Source organism: Podarcis muralis, chromosome 1 (assembly GCF_964188315.1).
Source record: "Podarcis muralis chromosome 1, rPodMur119.hap1.1, whole genome shotgun sequence".
Lineage (NCBI taxonomy): Eukaryota > Metazoa > Chordata > Lepidosauria > Squamata > Lacertidae > Podarcis > Podarcis muralis.
The window spans coordinates 82,843,382-82,866,215 of record NC_135655.1 but is presented as its reverse complement, the minus strand read 5'-3'; the positions used below and the strand labels follow the sequence as shown (position 1 = coordinate 82,866,215).

At 49.0% G+C, this 22,834-nt stretch overlaps 1 protein-coding gene across 1 annotated transcript; it reads right to left on the bottom strand.

The window, feature by feature from the left end:
• Nucleotides 1–3,374: 3,374 nt before the first annotated feature.
• ANKRD13D (ankyrin repeat domain 13D) lies at nucleotides 3,375–21,387 on the bottom strand. The gene is made up of 15 exons (XM_028739493.2): nucleotides 20,899–21,387; nucleotides 16,957–17,092; nucleotides 16,058–16,182; nucleotides 15,340–15,385; nucleotides 14,501–14,644; nucleotides 14,226–14,415; nucleotides 13,411–13,477; nucleotides 13,183–13,264; nucleotides 11,979–12,040; nucleotides 11,653–11,783; nucleotides 11,222–11,379; nucleotides 10,117–10,275; nucleotides 8,897–9,060; nucleotides 8,292–8,371; nucleotides 3,375–4,467 (listed from the first exon to the last, which is right to left on the bottom strand). Exons 1-15 carry the CDS (start codon nucleotides 20,986–20,988, stop codon nucleotides 4,188–4,190), a joined length of 1,914 nt encoding a protein of 637 aa, XP_028595326.1. The 5' UTR covers nucleotides 20,989–21,387; the 3' UTR covers nucleotides 3,375–4,187.
• Between the last annotated feature and the right edge of the window lie 1,447 nt (nucleotides 21,388–22,834).

The following is a 22,834-nucleotide window of genomic DNA, read 5'->3' as shown; positions in this document are numbered from 1 at the left end:
TGAGCAGAGGTGCCAACTTGAATGAAATATGGGGGGGGGGGGGAGAGAGACAGGTAAGCCCGGACCCACATAATCGATCACATGACACGCACACTATTTGAATGGCAAAGCCCATCAACTTCTTTTTTGGGGGAGGGGGGCGCTCAAATATTTTATAAAGGGGGGCGGCGAAGGGACCACAGCGGCCCCTAGGAGTTGGCTCTTATGCTTCTGAGGATGTGCAGAGGTTGCTGCAGCTGCTGTGAGATTGCTGCTTCTTCTGCCTCGGGAGTGTTGGTGCAGGCGTGTGAAACGGAGGAGGCTCTCTTCCCGTTGTGGCCTGAACATTAGGGAGGGCGGCGGGCACCGTGTTTGCTTGTTTTCATGCATGTAGTTAAAATCTCAGCTAACACCAGAGTCGGAGCTTAAAATGGAAACCTAACGCCTTGCCGCTGCTGCCAGCCCCCCCCCCCCCTGCATATTACTACAATGACTCAGCAGGTGGTCGAGCGAAAAGCCGAACGTCAGATGCTGGAGAAGCAGCACAGCGCCCCCCCCCCCCGCTACATCAGGCACGACGGCCTGGAGCCCACTGCCACCCCCGCCGCATATCGGGATCCAAAAAGCAGCCTTCCTAAACCATAGCACAGCTACCCACAAGCACCGCCTTGCAAACATCGCCAGCTGCTGATACCGCCGGGCCAGGCTATCGAAGGTAAAAGTAAAATCTGTTCAGAACTCAGCAGTGCTAAAATTCTAAATGCTTCGGATACAGTATTGCGGAAGGCTGCCAGCAAACGACCTAGATAGACACCTAGCTCTTCCCCCTAAAAGCTCAAATTGCTAACTAGTTCTCATTGGAAGCAGTTTTGATCCAAATCATTTCAAGCAACTAGCCCTTAGTAAGGGGAATGCTTTTAAAAAAATAATCAAGGAAATGATAGTATATTTTAAAACATTAAAGTGCAAGTTGCATAGTGCACACTAGTTTCCACAGTTAAACCTCCAAGAACCATAGAATTGGAAGGGGCCACAAGGGTCATCTAGTCCAACCCCCTGCAATGCAGGAATCTTCTGCCCACACCCTTAAGATGAAGAGTCTCATGCTCTACCAACTGAGAATTTGTTAAGTGTAGAAGACATAGCAGGAACTGCAGCTAATTCCTGGGGCTTTTTGTTGTTGATGCTTAATGTAAGCTGCTTCGTGAACATAATGGAATTGTTTGCTTTGCATTTGATCTTTAAACACACAGAACCAATCAAAGGGCGGACAACCACTTCACTTTCCTACCTGCCCAAGACCCAGCAGGTGGAAAGGAGCGTGGGCAGGTGGGTCAGCGGTGTGAAAGGCAGCAGCATCTCTTGTTGCTTTGGAGCTTTTGAAAGGAGTAGGCAGGATTTCCAGGTTCACTGCAGGCAGCCCTAATTTCGGCACACTCAGCCCACCCACCCCCTCAATTCCCCAAGCCAGCCCCAGGCACACAGTTACAATACAGCCTATATGACACAGTGCTGCAATTTGGACCCAAAATTACTGCAGGCCGTTATGAAGCTGTTTTATAGCAAATCGGGCTATTGGCACGTCTAGGTCAGTTGTATTGCTTGCACTCTCTGGCAGCACCTCCTTAAGGGTTTCAGATTGGGAAGCCGTTTCCCAGCCTCAGCTGGAGACACCAGGGATTGAACCCGGGATCTTTGGTTGCAGAGCATGTGCTGCACTACCACTGAGTACAGCTCTTCCCCCAAAATGCAGCTGGTTAAGGCAGAGCCCCTTGCACACCTTCCGAACTGGCAGGGGAGACTTGGCAACTGAAACCAGCCAAAGCAATTTTAACAGTACCATTGCCACCTGCTCTGTTTAAGGTCCTATGAGACACTGTGCTATCACGTGGCAGCCATGGTGCCATGGTTCTTCAGTGTACAATCATCGTGCCTGGCTTCCTAAATTGCACCATGCAGAAGATTGAGCAAGGGGGGTGCGGGGGAGGGAGAGAGAGATAGAGACAAATTGCAGTTCTATGTATGCACACTAGATGGGGATATGCATTGTGTCAGGCAAGGCCAACAGGAATTTCTACAAAGCGCAGTGTATGTATATATTTGCACTTGGGCAGTCCAAAACTATGATGCTATGTTGGCTGAGCAGACATATAACTTCAGTGGCTCAGAGAACAAATCCATTGGTTTCTTTGAGGCAAGATGGAAGTTGTCGGTTTGATTAAAGAGTATTGGTGCAAAATATTAAAGAGTATTAAAGAGTATTGGTGCAAAATGATGCACATGGTCTAAATGGTGCAAGGGCTGTGTACTATTGGCAGGAAGGGAGGAAGCAAAGGTGGAGGGTAGAGGATTGCTAGACTCTACCAAGAAACTAAGCTAGTTGTTGCTTTACTGTCACTGGGGCATTGGACTAACAGGGCAGTGTAGGCAAAGGAAGTGTGTAGATTTCGCGTAATGATTTAAACTGAACACTTTCTGAGTACAGTTGTAAGAAAAAGGATGGTACTACTCTACGACTCCAAGATCGTATTATCCTCCCTCCCTCTCTCACCCCCCACCTTCCCTCTCTGCTATTGCTCCCACCAAATTGGGAATTAATAGCAACGTAGCCTGTTGAAGACCCTAAAGCAGCTTGTAAACCTTATCGTTTACCAAAATGGATACAGACTATCACCAACATATGGAGTCCCATTAGTGTATTGAGGGAGCAAAGTTTGCTCATGATACTAACTTGTTCTGGGTTGTCAAAACAAAACAAGGGATTGCAAGGAGTTCCAAAAGAATTTCTCCAAACTGGGTGAACTTAAAATAGCAAACACAATTCAGTGTAAGTAAAATAAACCCTCATTTGACATATATAGTAATGGGGTCTGAACTGGCAGTGACTGACCAGGGCTGCACACACACTATATACCTTTAAAGGACATTCAAAGCACATTCCCCCTCAAAAGTATTCTGGGTACTGTAGTTCACCTCTCAGAGGGTTATGGTTCCCAGCAACATTGAACAAACTACAGTGCCCAGAATTCTGGGAAGGGACAATATGTTCTGAATGTGCTTTAAGGGTGTAGTTTGTATGCAGCCTAGGAAAGACCTTGTGGTCATAGTGGATATCTTGGTGAAAATGATATCAACAGTGCATGTGGCAGCTGTGGAAAAGGCGAATCCCATGCTAGGGATCATTAGAAACAAAATAATGCTGGTATAATGTTTTTATGGTTCAGACTATCAGGGTTTTTTGGGTTTTTTGTGAGTATACTAATTAGCATGTTTCCTAATTTTCATAAGGAGAGCCACAGAAATCCTAGCAGGTTCTGGAGCCAAGTTTTATGTAACAGCCATGCAACCCGAGACCAAGATGGAAGAAAACGGAAGAACGTCACAGCAGAGCGGTGCTGGTTTCTTAGTTTTATTTAGTAGTTCCTGCTGCCCAGGGCCCCCTGTGCCTGGTTCCCAGACGACAGGAGAAAGCCGCTCAGGAGTGGGCACAGCTGTTCCCTTTAGACCCACTGGGTTCAGTTTCTTTAAAAAAAAAAAAAAACCACATACCTCCCACTTGTATATATCTTCAGAGATATAAATAAAATAAATTAAAAATAAGGGGGGCAGGGAGAGCAGCAGCTCGCAATGAGGAGGAAAATAAAACGCGGGACTGAAAATTATTCACCACACGGCAGCCTGGTTTCAGGTCTCACCGCAAAACATCAGCGCATCAAGCTCCAGGCTTCCCCACCGCCTTCTATTGCCACTTCCCCAACTTGGTCCCGTCCTCAACAGGCCCAAACCCTTGCAAGGAAAGAGAAAGCAGCACATTCACCATCAGTCTCAGAAAAATCTCATGCCCAGGTGATAAAAATTTCCTCAACGTCTCTCCCCCCCCCCCCCGCCCCACATCCCGTCTCCTTCTTATTTGTTGCTGCTCCTCTTCTCCAACCTGCCTCTCTGTGCTGTAGAAAACATTTCCTCAGTGAAGGTTGAGGATATAAAGCAAATTTTAAAAAAAATCTTACAGGAAATAATATCAGAGGATGGAACCGAGTGAGTCCCAGGAAATGCAGAAGGTGCTGTCTTCTCACATCCAGCCTGACCCTCAACTGGGAAGGGGCAAAGCAGGAAACCCACCCCACCCCACCCCCCAGAGGTTAAAAATACAATGACGGCAAGGACAGCTAGGCTGGGCGGTGTGAGGCTTGAGGGAGGCTAGGACGCTACTTCTCCGTCAGAGAGAGCTGGAGGATGCGCTGCAGCTCCTCGTCCTCCTCGCGGCGTTGGCGCTCCCTCTCCTCCTGCTCCCTCGAAGACAGCTCCATGGCCAAGCGCAGCTGCTCGTCAAAGCTGGGGTAGGGCGGGGGCAAGGCCGAGGAGCCACCCCCATTGGTGCTGAGAGGTGGGCTGCTCTCGGGAGGAGGAGCGCCACCGTTGCCACCTCCAGACTCCACTGGGCTCAGGCCTGGCCCCGCCTGAAGGAACATGCTCTCCTGGATAGCCCTGAGAGGACACAGAACGAGAAGGAGGCATCAGCAAACAGGGCAGCAAGATATGGCTACTTGGTCATGCTTCTCAGGCCTGGTTCAGGCAAGCTTGCTCAAGCTGCTCTCAGATATGTCCCAACACCCCCAAGCCCAATCTGGGCTTCCTCCGTTCCCACACAGAGCCTGCTGGATGCTAGTAAAAAATAAAGAAATGGGCTGGCCTTTGGCTCAGTCTGGTTCCCAGTGTGCCTGATAGCTTTCTGGTGCTCTCTGCATCAATACAATTCACAGGTTAAAAACAGTGCTTTTTGTGTAATTGTAATACACCTATTTTCACACCGAGGGTGCTTCAAAGCGACCTGTTTACTGAAGATCCATGCCCATTTGTTAGCCAACCTTGTCTAATCTCCCTGCTGTCTAAAGGTTTGCAAGGAGGCTAGATGATGTTATCTCAAAGCAAGTGTTATCTCACACTTTCCAGGGCATTTCTGTATCATTTTCCATTATCTTACATCAGAGGTAACCTGACAGCTGGTTTGCCCAAAATGGCCTGGAAGGCTTAATTCATGGCCAAATTCAAAGCCCTGGTGGGCCTAATTAGGCCTTTGGGCCACTGTGGCTTTAGCTGGTGGGGATACTCAGTGAAGACCCTCCAAAGTTCATGGAAAGACTCATCTTGTGATTAGGGGACTCTTCAGGTCCCAAGCCCAACACTTCAAATTGCTTTCAGAAATGAACCAGGGGCCAGTACAGTTGTTTAAATGTTGGTGATACGTTTGAAACACCTGGGCCCATTTCACAGTCTAGTAGTTGTATTTTGCATTAATTACAGTTTCTGGGCAGTTTCCAAAGGTACTCCCATGTAGAATTTATTTCAGTAATCAAGCCTTGAAGTTACCAGGGAATGGAAACCCAAAGTATAGGCTACCCCCTTGTCCAGGGCGGAGCCACAAGCTGGTGCACTTGTCTCAAGGTGCTCTGTCCCACTTGGGCCTCTAGTGAGAAAGTGGGGTGTAGAAGCCCCCTAAACCGTAAGCATGATTCTTCAGAGTATAATCCTATGCAGAACAGACTGGATAGCATTCTCTGGACATAGGCATTACCCATCAACAATTTTTCCATCTTATCTGGATTGGATAAACAGCAGTCATCTAGCCTTTGAAAGGCTTGTGTTTTTTCTTCCTGTTGTCCCCAGATTGTTGCGTTGCATCACAACTGTGGGTGGGTTCCCTGCTGGGCAGCAACTCAGGAAATGTAGGAGAAAGGGAAAGAGGCTACTGCTTGTAGTGAAGAAAACACCTCACTGCCTGCACAGGCCACACCACGACCCAGGGGTTTCCCCCCTGTTTGTTCCCTGGTTTTCACTCCTTATGCATTTCTATGCCCTACAAGAAGCCTAAAGGATCTCCTCTGATGCAGTCTATGTGTGCTCTTACCTACACTGCTATACTCTACATCTCAGCAAAGGGCTTGCACCAGTTCTGGATCAGTGCAGGGAATGTTCACACCAATTCTCTCAAAACAGCTGTCGTTTACTGCTGAGATTACTGCCAGGGCAATTTTGCACGAGTAGTCTGTTTCAGTGACGAGAATAAAGCATTCAGTGACGAGAATAAAGTTCATTTTGCATCATGAACTTTTTGAGGGCTAAAGCCCATTTTGTTAGATGGAGCGGCTGCCAAAGTGGGAACCTACCCACAAAGTAGAGAGTGAACCTTTCTTTCCACAAGGTGAGGCCAACCTCCCCACCACAAGCAATACAAAAGATAGCAGCAGGTTTGCCACAATACTAGCCAGAGCACCAATACAACTACATTCATTGGATTGATGGACCCACTCAGAGCAGGTGTAACTCCTTCTCAACAAGGATCTTCTGGGGTGACTAGGCACAGCAAGCTGAATCAGGTAAATAAAGACCAAAAGAAAGACAAATATGTTAGTTAACTAGCCACTCCTGGCCTTCATCAAGTCCAAGTTTCACTGCAGCAGACTTGGTGATGAATTTGAGCTAATGGCTGAAGTGATCTGAAAGCACCTAAGGCCACCTCTTTGCTGAAGGTGTGAGCCTGGTCAGTGCCTGGGAGACCACCTGGGAACCATCTGTAGGTGGGATATAAATGTAAGAAAAATTAAAGAACAGCCCCCCAGCCCGGTCTCACACAAGAACTGCCATTTGAAACTTTGTGGTCTGCTTGTACTTTTAAAGAGGGGACCTCAAGGTCTGTTTCAATAAGTTCTGGGAGACTGAAATGCTCCTCTTGCCCTCTGTGACTATTTTCATGTCTGATTTGTGTCTGTTTATTCCTTCATGTCACAACTGAGCAGTCTGACCCATGTAAACAACGGCATTGTCAGCAGATGACAGCGTACGTCACATGAAAAGATGCACAGGCCAATGAACCCTTAACGGAATGGCTGATGTTATTTGTCCTGAGATAGCGTTTGAGTAGACACAGGAGGCAGAATTGGAGTAAAGTATGTCACTTCTGGGCTGCCTGCACTGCCTGAATAGTAGGAGTAAACTAAACTGCAGTGTTGACAACAAGAGGAAACAAACTAAATTCCTGCATTGCAGGGGGTTGGACTAGATGACCCACGTGGTCCCTTCCAACCCCACAATTCTAAGATTCTGTTATCTCAGAAGTTACTGCTGGGAGTAAATTCCTGCTGCTTGAGAGCATAGGTGCAAATGTGCCTTCAGTCTTCTCTCAACTGCTGAATTTTAAGGAAGCTCTGTGCTTGTAGAGCAACGGGTGGTTACTCATACCAAAAAACTTCCTTCAGGCTCTCTCAGCCTTCTCAGTTTTGTTGGCATCGTTCTCCAATTGGTGCCGGAAAGCGGGTGGTGCTTGCTTTCCACCCACTGGCAGACTGCAGTTGTTCAAGAGATTTTCAAATTATTATTAGAAATAAGAACTGGCACCGTTGCAAAAACCCACATAGGAATCTTACAGCTGAATGTGAAATATCACAAGCGCCTCCCAAAAAAGCCCCCATCCATGCCCCCAGAAGGATATAAAGCTGTACACCAAGACAGCCTTATTTTCCTCACACGGAAGAAGATCCACGTGACAGATAAACAATCACACTTCATACTAGGCAGAGTGGCCAAATGCATGAGAGAGGAAGGTGAGAGGAGGTGGTAGGGAAACCAGCTAGGTCCACACAACACCCACAATTAGGAAGGCTGAAGAGGGGAAATTTCTCCAAATATATTTGCATCTGGAGGATTTTTACCCACCTTCAAAGTGTTTACAATCTGAACTATGCCAAGCTCAGTTTCTCGTAGCACCTATGCCAATTCCTGGGGATCTCCCAGACAGACGGGTATATCACTTACAAGCAGGCAAACTCCATTCATGGGTGACGCACTGGAAGCTAATTCAAGCACGCCCCAATTCCTTCATTGCCATCGTGTTCCCCAAGAGGACATTCCCATTCTGCTTGGTAAGAAAGGATGAGAGAAGGGGAATGTGAGGTGACCGAGGGAGATGCCCTGCACCCCGCTTTATAGTGGAATATGAAGGAAAACAGCTGGGGAAGAACACTGCATTCAGCCGATGGGAGAGGTCTTGTGAGGATAGGGAGATCCTGCTCAGTTCTGTCTGCTTTTCCTTAAACCCCACTGAGGCAGTGAAATCCTTGAAACAGTATCTGGAAGCCGTGAGGGTGTGGATGAGGCCTGGCAAGACTGAAGCTCAATCCAGCTAAGATGGAATTGCTGCTGGTGGGTGGACCAAGTGACCACAAAGTAGGTTTTAGAAAATAATACACCTTAACATACAGGTTGCAGAACTGAATCCGTAATACCACCTCTTCCTTCTTGCTACGGAAACTCACCGTTCCAGCTGTAGCTCCTCATCATAGGACGGAGGATTGGATCCTGGCCGTGTGTTGGTCAGAGCTTCCCAGATGGTCACCTGGTGTAACACACAAGAATGAATATGCAAAAACCGATAGCAAAGAGGCAGAATGGGTGTGTGCTCCTGCTGTAGCAGGTAGTGATTTGAGGCTTGGACTTGGAATAATGCTAAAATAATAAGCCATAATGCTTTGGTTAAGCCATGGACTCTCTGGGAGGTCTGAGGCAAGCCATAATCTGATGGCCTCAGGTTCCACCCCCTCACACAAACACACACACACACACATGCAAAAAGGAAATATATAATCACCAGTTCCTACTGGGATGTAAAAGCCTTAATGAGATCAAGGTTTGCAAAGCACTCAGTGCTACATTTATAAGTGGCAGCCAAGAATTATCTCCACTCTGAGTGCCAACAACTGGGAGTTAGTTTGCTACACCACTCAATCCAACCTCTACTTGGTCCCCGCACAAGCATCCTGGCACCATGTGCCCTCCCTCCAAGAACCAGTTAGTCATGCCTGCCTGCTATAATGGACCCGTTTTCACCCCAGCGCAGGCAGGTTTCCGCCCTCCCAGTCACCTGGTCTGTCTCTGTGCCAGCATCCAGGAGGCTCTGCTGAATGGCGAACTGGAGCAGGTCATCATCCTCGTCCCGCATGGGCTCTGTACGACCTGCGCCCAACATTGTATAGCCCTGGGGCACCTCAAAAACTGATGGGTCCACCTCGCAGGGGAAAGGGTACACTGGGGGAGGAAGGGAGAACAATGGTTAGCATGCTGGCCAACGGACTACGCAACTTCTGCAATGTCCTGTGTCACCAAAGACCAGTCCCTTCATCTTTGCCTCGCTTTCTCCACCCATGAAAAGGGCTCTTAAAAACTTTTGCCAAAGGACATCTCCCTAGGGCCTAAGGCAAGCAGCAAATGGGCTGGGCCTCTTTAACAAAAAGTCCCTCCTGATTGTCACTAATTTGCAGGAGAGACACAACACGCACTGGAAATTTAGGTTTGCACAACTGAAGTGGATTGAAAGGCTCTGTTGCCCTCGCACACAAAAAATGCTGTTTTAAAAAGAATCCAGCGTTTTTGCAGTTTGGGAAGGGGTGGGGCAGTGCACTGAAAATTGCAGGGTGAGCAAATGACTAACAGGAAGCCATACCAACAGCCTGCAAGCAAATCAGGATGAATGTGGGACGAATGCTTGTTGGGGCATAGCTGGCCCACAAACCAATCAGAATGAATGCTCAATAAAAACCAGATACAATCTAACCTCCGTGTAAGCTTTGCGCAAGCAAATCCAGGTAAAAGTTGAATACACAGGTTGTCTGCATGAGCCTAAAGGTGGCAACAAGCAGGCATAGCTCCCACTTTCTCAGGCACATCAATGGGAAACAAAAGGAATATGGCTGCGCTAGCATTCTTGAAGCGGGAAGACTTGATGTTTTTAAAAAATGACGATAAACATATTGAGCCAATATGTCCATTTTTAAAATGTGATGGTCAGTAGCGGGATCATGGAGAAGGATGTGTCAGTTCTAGAAAGCATGCTTTCCCTTCCACAGAGGAGTCACCCGTTCTCCAGTCACTCAGACATCTTACACTTTCACATCTCCTTCTCAACCCCGTTGTCTCCCAGTTCTGCAATGTGGGCTCACGGCCACTACACCCTAATGCTGCCTCCCTTCCTCTCCCAGCCTGCGGGAACATCCTCCACCTCTTCCACTCTTCTCCCCCCTCCAAGGTTTAGATTAGCTCTTGGAAGTCCTGACCCTGGCTCCCACCCCATCCTGCTCCTCCTACCTTTGGTGTTGTTGGCTGCCTCTGCCCCAGCAGTCGGCTCCTCGGTGCTCTCTGGGGTGTGGGTGGGAGTACAGATTCGCACTGAGCTCAGCGGCTCATCACAGCCGCACAAGTTACTAAAAGTGATCCGGGCATTCAGCACGTGGAAGAGGGGGATTTCTGGGGAAAAGAAAGAAAATGTACAAAGGAAGGTTGGGGGGTTGGTAAACCTCTATTTTCAAGCTTCTCATGGATTTCCCTCATGACCACTCCCCTCCCCAGGACATTATCCCTTTCCCCACAACAAAGGCTGAGGGTTTTTCCAAATTGGGGACTGCACTATAAAATAGTATGATACAGCCTTAAATATAAAAATTCATGGCTTCCCCCCAAGAATTCTGGGAGCTGTAATTTGTTAAGGGTTCTGAGAGTTATTAGGAGATTCCTATTCCCTTCACAGACCTGCAATTCCCAGAGTTCCCTGGGAAAAGGGGCTGATTTAAACCACTCTGAGAATTTTGGCTTTGTGAAGAGAAGAGGGAACTCTTTAACAATTCATAGAACCCTCAAACTACAGTTCCCAGGATTCTTGGAGGGGAACAACCCATGCCTGCTCAAAGTGGTATGATACTGCTTTAAATTTAAAGTGCAGGTGGATCTAGGTTTTTCTTTTCTGTAGGTGCAATAACAGTGCATTGGTGGTGCATTTATAGCAGACATCATTCTGCTTTATTAGTTGTTCTGAGATGTTTCCCCAAAGTTATTGCATTATTGCCCTCTGGAGGGGCACTCTTGCACCCACCCAAGAACATTTGAGGTATGAAACATTACAGGATTTCACCAATTTGAAATGAAGCAGTATGTCCGCTCTGAAACCTTTGCAGGCACAAATGACATGGAAAGCAAGGTTGTGTATGAACCAGCCCAATACCTTCATGAGTACAAATCATTATGGATGTACAACAGTAAGAATGTCTGGAGAGGCGGAGCCCCACAGCTTCATTCTCTGCCTTCCTTTTTCTCTCTTCCCCTCTTGATCTGCCTCCCGTCAGCTTGTCTCCTTGCCCCCGCCCCCCGCCCTGAGTAGATAATGTCCCCCCAACCAGCCAGGCTTCACACCTCTCACCGATTTTGACAGGGAAGCCAGGAGGTAACTTGAGGGTGATGAAGTCACGCAGCTTGGCAAAGTGGGCGTTGCTGATAGCCATCAGGTCAATTATGGGCGTCACCTGCTCCACCAGGGAGAGGGGATGGTCCTCGCAGAGCCACAGAGTGGCCTTGAACCTGTCACACAAGGAGCATGTTAGTCTTCCTGGAGATTCCTCCAGCTCCCTGCCCCCAACATCTGCCCACGGAGAGACTGGGCCTGCAACTCCCCTACACGGGTGAATTATCTGCAGGGACATGCTTTTATTTCCTCCACCTTTTGTTTCTTACCTTTCTCTGGAAAAATGAGTACCTTTTGTAAGAGTTACATGCCAGCTGTCACATCCTGACATCTTCTTCCATTTCTGACCCCACCCCACTAATCCATGCAGTATCCCCCATCCTTCTCACCTCTGCACCTTGTTGGACATCTCAATAGGGCGGCCAATATTGCGGGACTCCAGGTTGAAGTTGGGGTCAAAGTATTCCTCAGGGGTAATAGACGTTGGGTTGGTTGGGCTGGCTGACTGCAGAACAGGGGCCTGCAAAAGTGAGGATCGGGGTCTGGATCTGGGCAGGAACTAGAACACCAACACTTTGGAGCCACACAATCCCTTCTCTGGCATATTCCCCTTGTGATCTGCTTCCCCACCTCATGTACCCCTAAGCTAAATTTGTGTGGCTGGGCCAGCATCTCCTTTCCCCATATACGGGCAGGATCTGACCTGGTCACTCACCCCATTCTGGGCAGCATGCTGCTGGGCAATTCCCAGGAAGGACTGGAATGGAGTCTTAGAACCTGGAAGACAAAAGGAGGATGTCTAAGTGAATGAGTCCTCTCCAAAGAACCTACCACCACCTCCACCACTTTAGTGCAATTTATTTGTTATCTTATTTTTATTTATCTGAAATGGTTTTAGAGCGCCTTTACCCAGCAATGTTCAAGGCGGCTAGTAACATTAGAACGACAAAATCCAAGGAAAATGCAGCAAAACAGTCATTGATAAGAGATAAAAGAGGCAGAGGCAGCAGATTAAAAAAGAAAGTGACCTGCCTGGGAGGTTAAGGTCAGCAGCTCAACAGACAAAATGCCTGCCAAGAAAGGAAGATCTTTGCATTATGGCAAAAGGCCTTCTGGGAGAGGTCAAGGTGGGTCTCTCTCGACAGAGTTGCAGGGTATAGGTGGCTACAGAAAAGGTCCTCTCTATTACTACCACAGATACTGATATCCATGAACTGAATAATTTTTACATTATGGGGGAAGATCTACACAAGGATTGCCAGATGCAGTATGGAACCACCAGCACCATGGAATCACTAGGCTCCTCTACCTGCCATAGCCGCTAAGGCTAGCCCATCTACCGCCTGACATCCTCCTTCTCAGACTCCTTCTCCATGAAAGTGGGTGCCTTCCATTGGCCTGCGTGGCCCAAGTGGTCCCTCCCCTCTCAAACTCCTACAGTTATGCTGTGTACATATTCCGATTTACTCTGCCTCTCCCACCAGTGGTTTGGAAAGCTGTCTACACAGGACAACAGCCAAAATCCATATCCATCCTGTTGCTTCTTAGGCAGCGGAATCAGGGAGGAATGAAGTGGCAGCAATATTCGCTCGGTGCACTTGTGCAATTTTTCATTCTTGCTTAGCCATGGTTCAGCTGAGCGTTACATATAGACCAGGCCAATATTCAGTATACACTGCTGCCATTTTTGTTCTCTTAACCACCAGGTGAAGCCTGTAAATCGGAGGAGCACATCATGACTAATGAGGACGTCACTTGTGGTCAAAGGGCAGGCAGGAGCCGCCAAACAGCAAGTGCAGCACACAATTAATCGGAGTTCTGGGAATTGTAGGGTAAAATAATCCCCAGCAGCATGAAGGGTCATTGGATGAGTCAACACACCGAGTCACAACTGGAGGCGGTTCAACATCTGCTTTTACCTTTGTTGCGTGTCTTGTCCTGGTCTGACAGGTGCTCAGTACGGGTTTTGGTGACAAGCTCCACGTTGCTGGCACTGTAAACCTGGAAAAAGGACCAAGAGACCATTGATATCACCTGGTCCCATCCAACACAAGCCCTGATTCCTCAAAGCAGTGAAGCTAAGCTAAACTTTGCTGAATTTTTCAGATTTACACACATAAGGAACAGGAATGGGGGAAGAGTTGTACCTTGGCTTCATAGCCGCTGATGTTTTCCATCTTCTCAGAGCGCCAGCCCCAGATGCCAGACTTGTTCCTGCAGAGAGGAAAGCCCTTAGGTCAAGAGCGATAGAGTTTGCCATTGCAGACCTCAGCTGCCCCCCACCCCCGCCACAATGCAGCCTAAAGATATCCATTTCTTCAAATGCCATTTTCTCAAACATCACTGCTACAATGGAGCTTCATCTCTTCCAACCCTTTTCAGACTTGGAATGCCCTCATACTCTTCAGCCTAAAAGATAACCATCTCATCAAATGTCACTTTCTCTCTCACACACACCTCTACCTTCACCTCTCCCAACCCTGCCCTTGAAAGACTTGGGACTAGGGAGCTGCAAGTGGAGGTCTCTCCTCTGAGGAGAGATGGGGCATATGCGATAGCAGGGCTGCAGACACCTATGGCAGTAGAAGCTGGGGCCTTGGTCCCCCTCTTTTCTCACAAAACTAGTTGATGCTCGAGGGCCTGGGCAGACTTCATCCTTCCCAGCTTTGGTCTCATGGGCCTCATCCTGTACCATAAAAAGAGCCCTGTAGCTGCATCACATCCATAGTCCCTCTAGTCTAGCATCCCATTTCCCACAATGACCAATCAGAAGCCAGCAACCGTGATGACAATAGCCCTCTCCCGCTACTGTCCCCTGACAATTCCGGTATTCTGAGCAGCATGCGGCTGCCTCTGATCCTGGAGGCAGCATATAGTCATTGGGGTTAACAACCAGTGACAGCAGCAGCAGCACACGGTTCACACAGACCCATACGCTACCCTTCCCCCTGCCCCAGCTTACCGCTCAAAGGCAATGTTCTTGGTATCCAGGTGGGTGGAGACGATGGGCGAAGTGAGCCGGCTGGCCACGTGCTCCTCGGAAGGCTGCATGGCAGCCAGCATCAGCTCCGGCTCATGCAAGGCTAGAGACAACGTTTCAGTGTACACCACCTGCTTGTCGTGGTCAACCTCCATCACCACAGCATTCTCATCTGGACAATGAGGGGAAGGAGAAAAGCAGTCAGTATCATAGCCTCCCACACCTTGCCAAGCACCTCAGAAAAGAGATATTCTGACCTTCGCCTTTAAAGATGTAGCTGCGGCGGCCCCGCTGCCAGGTCATGTGCTCAAAGCCCAGCAAGGTGGTGTCAACCCGCAAGTTTTCCCCACGCTTCCACACCCGGTACACGTCACTTGGGCATATCTTGGAGACCAGGGGCACTGGTGACGGAGAGGAAGAGAGGGAGCAGAGGGAGAGGGAACATTGCTTAGCATCATTTACTTGTTTGGCACATTTGTACCTCACCCACAGAAACACAGGGAGCTGCCTTATACTGATCCATCTGGTCCACCTAATACCGGTCCATCAATTTCTGTGTTGTCTACATCGACTAGCAACAGCTCTCCAGGGTTTCGGGATGGGAGGCCTATCCCAGCCCTACATAGAAATGCCTGACTGAACCTGGGATCTTCTGTGTGAAAAGCATGTGCTCTCCCACTGAGCTACAGCCCTTCAGAGAGGCACCATAGCCTCTGTGTGGAAGGTCAAACTGAGAGACAGCGACATGCTCCACAATGAGTCTCATGGCTGAGAGTTACTTCTTGCCCTCTCTGCCTGGCCTCACCTCATTCCTTCAGAGTGTCACACTTCTAATCTCTGGAGCACGACTAGGACACCACGTGTCAATAGCATGGATTCTGCTCCTTGGTGAAGCCACGGCACCCACCACAGAGAAAGGAGAATGTTTCCTTCTTCCTCAAAATGTCGTCTATGTTTCTGAGCTCAGGAGGGTTAAGTAGTTAACTCTTCTGCTGCATCATTTCCCCAGGCCAAACTCCTCCCTTATTGGATAGCTCTCTCCTGTCACCTGCTCGGGCTTTTGTGGACCACTCCCAGAAGTGAAGCACTGACTTACCCCAGCTGGTAAACTCCCACTTCATCTCCACGTAGAAATCAGGAGCCTGTGGAGATGGAGAACCAAAGTGAGGGGGCAGAGCACTGCAAGTGAGAGAAGGGGCAGAGAGAACAGCCAATCCCTGTTCTCTAAAGGGACTACATTTTGCTGTGACCATAATCTTATTAAGAGTCACACTTTGCCAATGGGAGTTCAATTAGATCTAGCAACTGCTAGCTAGAAAACCCAAGAGTGCTTTTGAGCATCTCAGGGGGTTTAAGAAGAAGAGGGTTGATGCTTCTGGGATGCAGAGTAACTGCTGCCATTGTCATCCTGAAACCATGCTGTTCAAATGCTTCATCTTCCAAGCCCCTTCGCAAGGGAATGTGGGAGGGACAAGAGTGTTTCCCTTCTTGAAGTATGCATTAGAAGAACATAGGAATGGTTAAATTGCAATGGTTCTGTGCCCACACAAAAGTGAGGGACTTAATGCTGGTGCTCTATGGAAGAAGTATCCAGAGAGAGGGTTGTGGCTTTTAATTAACACAAACACAACCAGAGTTTCAGAAAGAAAAGGAGATTCCAATAAGATCCTAAGAGAGGGCAGATTTGGCAAGATTTCTTTCTCCCTTTGCCAGGGGTCCTGAGAAGAGTACAGGTCGGGCACCCTTATAATAAAATCTGTAGACACTGATAAATACACAAGGACTGAAGTTGACTGGGAGTTGACAGTACATACTCTGCGCAGTTTGTTGAGCAATTCTGGGATGCCGCCTAGGCGCTGTGTGGCCCGCTGGTAATCGCGATACTGGAGCACCAGCTGCACCATCTCTGGGTCCCCCGTGCTTACTGCCTCCTGCAGGACTAGAGAGGCAGAGGGGAAAAATCAGTATTTGGCTTCTTGGCCCCACTCACTGTGCCCATCATCTCTCAAGCCCAAACGAGTTTCTCCTCTATCCTCACTCCCAACCAGGAGCAGACAGCCTATTGATCTGCCCAAAGGACACGTCTGGCTGCCAAGGGCACAGGTATCATGCCAATCAGTGCTCAGTTCCCAGGGAAACCTCTACCATCCTAGGCAGGGCAAAGCAAGGCTCCAGAAACTTAAGCCAGAGAAGCAAGGATAGGTGCCTTAAACAAAACTGCCGGGAAGAGTTCTGCCTTCAAAGCACACATATTACTCCAGTACTGGCCTAAGCACTGGACTCTGGCTTTCACTCGTGTTGCTTATCCCTCAAAACCACAGCCCTCATGTCTCAGGTCTTTCATTTCTCAACTGCTGTCTTCCCTTGCTCAGCTTTCACAACAACCCTTTCAACACATTCCTTCTATTTCCCCTCTTGCCTAGGATATAAGGAGATGCTTCAATATGTTATTGAGCCCAGTATTAGGCAGCAGCACTGCAAGGTCTCAAGCAGAAGGCGTTTCACAGTCGTGCAACCTGACCATCCGGACGAACATGTGGCTCTCCAGGTTTTGTTGGACTCCATCTCCCATCAGCCTATAGCCAGCGTGGGAGTTGTAAGTGCAACAAAAACTGGAGGGCTACAGGTTCCTCACCCCAGCTTTAAGCGGAGGAGACAGAAATTGAAACGGACCAACATGGGGCACATACCCTTGCCCACTGAACCTTCATACCTGTCCAGCCGTTGGCATTCTCCTGGCCCACACTGGCATTATGTCGCAACAGCACCCGGACGGATTCCAGGTTCCCCAGGCACACGGCCAGCTCCAGGGGCGTTCGGCCTCGTGGGTCCAGCATCTCAATATCGTGCTGCAAAAGAGCCACAGGATTAATGAGCTAGGTGGACCTTCCTTTGCAGGAGAACAAGGGCTGAGGCTTTCTCTGCGCTGGGGCTCATTCCTGGAAACAGTTTTCAGTGTTAGGACTCAGCAGGGTTTTAATGCCCTTGCACCAGTATCTCTTGCAAAAGAGGAAGATTCACTCAGAGCTTGTCCCCAGATAATGCTGTCCCTGACCTACAAGGACATCCAGGGGACTAGGATAGAATTCACATATCCTATAGAATATCCGACCCAAGGGACCATGACGTATCATATCCACTGGCCAGAATAGAAGAGCCGGCCTTGTTGCTTAATCTAAGCTTGCGCATGCTGATATTCAGATATTCAAAAGCCTTGATGGGACTGCAGAAGTGAAGGGCAGCACATTACGGCTACAGTCCAGTTGCCCTCCAAGGAAGAATATCATGGCAAGGAGACCAACCTGGCCCCAACCACCAGCCAGAGAACCATCAGGCTACATGGAACTCACCTCTTCCAACTTGCCCCAGGACTATAGAAGCAAAAGGGAGAAGTTTGAAGCGCTTGCCCCACCCATTGGTCAAAGGAGCTGGAGCCAACAATTCCTCTTCAAGTGAGAACATCAGCAAGGCAAGGTTACCTACCCTGGCCTCCACTGAGCATAAATGCCCTCTCTTATAGCTCCCCACTTTGTTCTGGCCTGGAAGGACTAATCTCTCTCCCACCCCACTTCCTTTTCCTTGTGTGTCTCGTCTTTTCAGTTTGCAAGCCTGCTGGCAGGGCCTGACTCTGTTTTTGAACCACTTTGGGAGACTCTTGATTGCTTGAAAAGTGGGGAGAAATCTAAGTATGTATGGAAATCAATTAATGTTGTGTCTTGGCTTCCTGATGAAAGGACCTTCTTTGCAATGGCAAATGCTGCCTTGTTCCAAGATGCAATTAGAAGGGGCCATTCACCACAAAGGCCTTTGTCCCCACATGATAGAACAGAATAGGGACTAGCCCAGCTATATTGTGAAACAACCTGTTTTGTATTTAATTGTAAGAAGAGTGCACTCAAGTGCTACAGAAGGAGAGTCACAGCTTATGAATTAAAGAAAAGAAACAAAAAACAAACAAACCCACAAGTAAATACGCTTTTGAGGGATGGATAATAAAAATGGATCAGGAGACAGGGCTGTAGAGCTTTGTGCAGATGTCATGGGCACCTTCCTTATGCTGAGGGTAGTGTAATCGCTTCAAGCACTGGGGCTAAGAATCACATTTTTTAACAGCTGATTATCAGCAATTCACCAACAATGGGAGTGCTTGCTGCAGAGAGGTCTGGCGGGTTCTATCATAGCTCCAGAATCCTTCTGTGTTACCTGGAACAGCCCAGGGTCTCTTATATCCTACATAAGCTGGGCCTATTTTCACTGCACTTGCAGACTAGTTGACCACAAGAGTATATTTGAAAATAGTCAGAATGTGATTTCTTCTACCACCAAGTTAAGTCATGTGCAGGGTGGCTGAACATCCTAAAGCATCTGTAAAAAAGATGTAACAGCAGCCGATACCTTCAGAAATTCAGGATGTTACAAATCTGCCCACCCTGCCAAGCCATTCCCTTGCCTAGGCTCCATCCACTCAAAGCTCCATCACCCCAACACCCACTCTGAAAGTCATAATTTGATGGAAGCACCACAATATTCAGAAAGAATTTGCCTCTGAATGTCAGCTGCTGGATACAAGCAACAGCAGAACACTGTTGACCTCAGGCCTTGCTTGTAAAATTTTCAGATGCATTTGGCTGACCACTGCTGGAAACAGAATGCTGGACTAGATGGAGACACCTGACTTTCTCCAAGACTGCAACCTGAGTACAATGCAAAGGTGGAGCATGAGCTCTACACACCAAACCACTTCTTTGACCTCACATTTGATACTGCAACATCCATTTTACAGAAGGAGAACTGGTGAGACTGAGAGACAAGTGACCTAGCCAAATTGAACACAAGGCAGAGCCCCAAACCCTCCACACAATTTCCTTCCAAATATCTGCCCTGATCTAACTTTTGTTGCGATGCCACATACTCTGAATCGTTCCTCTCCCACCTTTCCCAGACTGCCCATGATTTTTTAGAAACAAGTTAAAAGCAAATTCAGATACTTTGTCACTCAAGGGGTAATTAACTCATGGAATTCACTGCGGTGAGGTATGTTGATGGCCACTAGCTTAAGTTAGTTTCAAAAAGGATTTGATAAATTCACAGAGGACAGGTCTGTCAACAGCTACTAGCCTCAACCACCAAATTAAATAGAACCTCCCTCTTCAAAGGTAACATACCTCTGAGTATCAGCTGTTAGGGACTGACAACAAGAGAAGGCCATCATTGGAGTGCCCTATGTAATTAGATTCCAGAAACATCCGGCTGACCAAACCTCTGCCCCAAATTCCTTTCTTTTTGAGATCCTCCCAAAATTCATCCCCCTAGATCTATAAGTCAGTTCATTCCCTGTTTCCCCCTTCCAAAACAAGAAATGGGAATCATCATTATCTCAGGTACCATCAGTTATCTCCAGCCCAGTCTTCTTTTAAGCCATGCTCCCTGATCTGCATTTCTCCCAGTTCCAAATCAGTTGCCAGGCAGAACTCTTCCTGTCAGTCTTCTCCCATACAGGTATTCTAATGACTCTGTTCTCTTGGTTCTAACTCTAGGTGGGAGAACCAAGAGTTTTTTAAAGAATAGATGCTCAGCCTAGTCCAGTGCTCAGCTGTGGTCCATAGGGGCAAGCAGGAAGGAAACCCTGTGAATTTCCCCTCTCCAATGCAACAGGGTGCTAGAGCTGGCACTTGCTTGGAGGCTCTAATAATTGAATTGAATTTTTAAAAGAGACCCATACCAGCTGTGCACACGCACATCAATCTTTAAGGATTATTTTGCCTTTCTCCCTTTTTCTCTTTTCCAAAATGGTGGCTATCAGCGCACTAAACATGAAGCCACCACAGGAAGGTTGTTTTTGTAAAAAACCCAAAAACAAAACACTAGGCCTCGATTGCTAGAGGATATTATGGGACTGAGTATCACGGCACCCTTCAGAACCAACTGAGTGTGCTGATCCCTCGCGTGTCTTGCCCTCATGTGCCCAAATCACTACGAGGGGGCCTAAGACGAAGGAGCAGTGGATTCTGGGATTCCAAACAGATGGCCTCAAATGAGGATTGCTGTTTGCTTCAAAGCTTCAACTGCCAAGTTTGATGAGGAATTATGAGGTTGGGGATTCCCAGCCCAAAAGAATCATCAAACATCTATACAGCTATTCTGAAACCACCAGTTCGGCTGGGGTGAGGAGGGAAGAGTTACAATCCAGAGGTACAAAGAGAAGGAATGGAGAGAGGGGACCAAGAGCATTACAAAGGTGGGGGAAAGGTGATGATGCTATCACCACTGGGGGGCGGGGCGGGTCAAGAGATGCCCCTTGGGGAGCTTTCCTGCTTGTGTGTGTGGCGTGGCTGGGGGGGGGGGAGTTAACTGGATGTGGCAGGTTTAACAGGATGCAGATGGAACAAACCTAGGTTAGCAGCAGTCAGATATACTAGGTGCCAGTATCTGGCCCTTGTTCATTCTCCCTCCCAGTGGCAGCAGTAGGGCTACCAGCGGGTGGGGGGGGGGGGGAGCGAAGGGCTGGGACCATCTTGGAAGGATCCCACATCACATCCCCCTCCCTGGCTGCCACATCTCCAACTCCGGCTGGAAGGGGCGACCTGGAATGCGGGGTTAAGGAAGGAAGGAGTCCTAGGAGATTGGGGGGGGGTGTTGAGGGGCTCCCCCGTACCTGTCCCTTGCGCAGCTCGCTGTCCAGCGCCTGGTGCCGGTTGTGCCAGACGAGCAGGTGCAGGGGGAAGGCGTCTGTGATGCGGGCCATCCCGTCACCATGTCCCCGCGCCCGGCCGGGTCTCTGCTCCGATCCCTCTCTGCCCGAGGCCTTTCCGGGTGGCGGCGGCGGCGGCGCTTTCCCTCCTGCTCGGTTTTGCGCTGGGCCCCGCTGCGACGGTGGCGGCGGCTGCGCTCCCGGGAGGAGAGGCAGGCAGGCAGGCAGGCGGAGAGGGAGGGACGGCGGGGCGCACGCGCGGCCTGGCCGGGGTTCGCTCGCTGCGGCTCCCGGGGCCGACCCAGAGCCAGGGAGCGGCGGGGCTGGGGGAGAAGGGGCGGGCCTGCGGGGCGCAGGGAGGAGACAGCGGCGGCAGGGGCGCGGAAAGCTGGCCCAGGCACTTTTCCGGCCTCGCTCGCTCCCTGCTCCAGCCCACGCGAGAGGGCCACGCTCTGGGCGTCGAGGACAGGCAACACCCCTTGCGTCACCACCGGCAGCGGGAGGGAGCGGAGCCGGCCGCCTTGGGCAGCCTGCTTCCCTCGTCAGCCGCCAGGGGAAGCGGGCGGAGGCGAAATTGCACCCCCCGGCAGCAGGAGCCACGGCCTCCTCGGGGTCCTCGGTCCCCAGAAGGGTGGGCGATTGGGCCCCGCTTGCTTGCTGGGGGCGGACGGGAAGGCTGAGGCTGCAGTCAGATATCCATTCACCCGAGAGGAACTGGAAGGGATCCCAAGGGTCATCTAGTCCAGCCGCCTGCAGTGCAGGAATCTCAGCTAGATCATACGTGACAGGTGGCCATCTAAGCTCTGCTTAAAAACCTCCCGAGGAAGGCGAGTCTACCTCCTCACCTGGAGTCCGAACACCTTTTACTCTCCGGAAGTTCTTCCTAGTTTGGTCAAAATCTCCTTTCTTGCGACTTGAATCCATTGGTTTGGGGCCTATTAAGCTCTGCCGAGTTTACTTCTGAGTAGAGATACATGTCGGATCATGTTCAGTTAGAGAGCCTTCTTCCCCTTGCATCTTTTATTATTCAGGGAAATAAGAATCACACCAGAAGGGGTTGCGTGTGGCTTCTGGTTAGTGGCGAACTGAAACCTGGAGCTGCCTTCTAGGCTGTTTGCATTGCCAGGGCTCAGCTGTGAAATGTGGTTCAATAAACTAGTGCACCTAAGCATATGCAGAGTGCACCTTTCTCTACTGAGTAGGAACAACCAGGACTCCAGCCAAGCTTCTTGAACCTCACACAACTCATTCTAGAAATTAAACTCCATCCTTCCAATCCTAAATATGGACTATCCACTGCTTTTTATTTAAAGTTGTTTTGTGTATGCATCTTTCAAGCCAGAAGGATATAGGACTGGGAAATCATTTCTAAAAACACATTCCTAGACATGTGCATTCAGAAATGAGTCCCTCTGTGTTTAGCGGGTATTAGGTCACAGGTATTGGTCATCGAATATACCCCCTGGGAATAAATCTTATTCAGCTCAGTGGCGCTTAATTCTGAGTAGACATGGATATGATTATTGTACTAACAGTCTTTCAGTAATGGCTCCCTCAGGTTTTCACATGCAGGACCTGCTCTCTACCTGCTTGGGGAAGTGTTGCCTTGTTGCAGACTTGTTCAGTGGTTGAAGTAACAAAGTAGTTGGCACCCAGTTAAACCTGAAGTTGTTTTCACCTGTCATGGAGTAAACATGCCTTCCATGACTAGGCCTAGAAAAATGTAGTACAGGAAGTGTAGAGGAGGCACCTTTAAAACAGCAAGGCAACCTTTGGAAAGGTTACTCTCTCAAGAGTCAAGAAACATGCTCTGTGAATCATAAACCCTCCACCTCCAGTCATACACCCCAGCCTGTCTTTCGCTCCATTTTTGACAGAGAAGGGTTCCATTGGCTTTTAA

Coding starts and splice junctions, on each gene's coding strand:
- ANKRD13D (XM_028739493.2), bottom strand. CDS start 20,988: ATGGCCCGCATCACAGACGCCTTCCCCCTGCACCTGCTCGTCTGGCAC. Junction 9,061..10,116: donor GGCAGCCAACAACACCAAAG/GTAGGAGGAGCA, acceptor TTCCTCCCCCAG/TGTACCCTTTCCCCTGCGAG. Junction 8,372..8,896: donor CTGGCACAGAGACAGACCAG/GTGACTGGGAGG, acceptor GTGTTACACCAG/GTGACCATCTGGGAAGCTCT.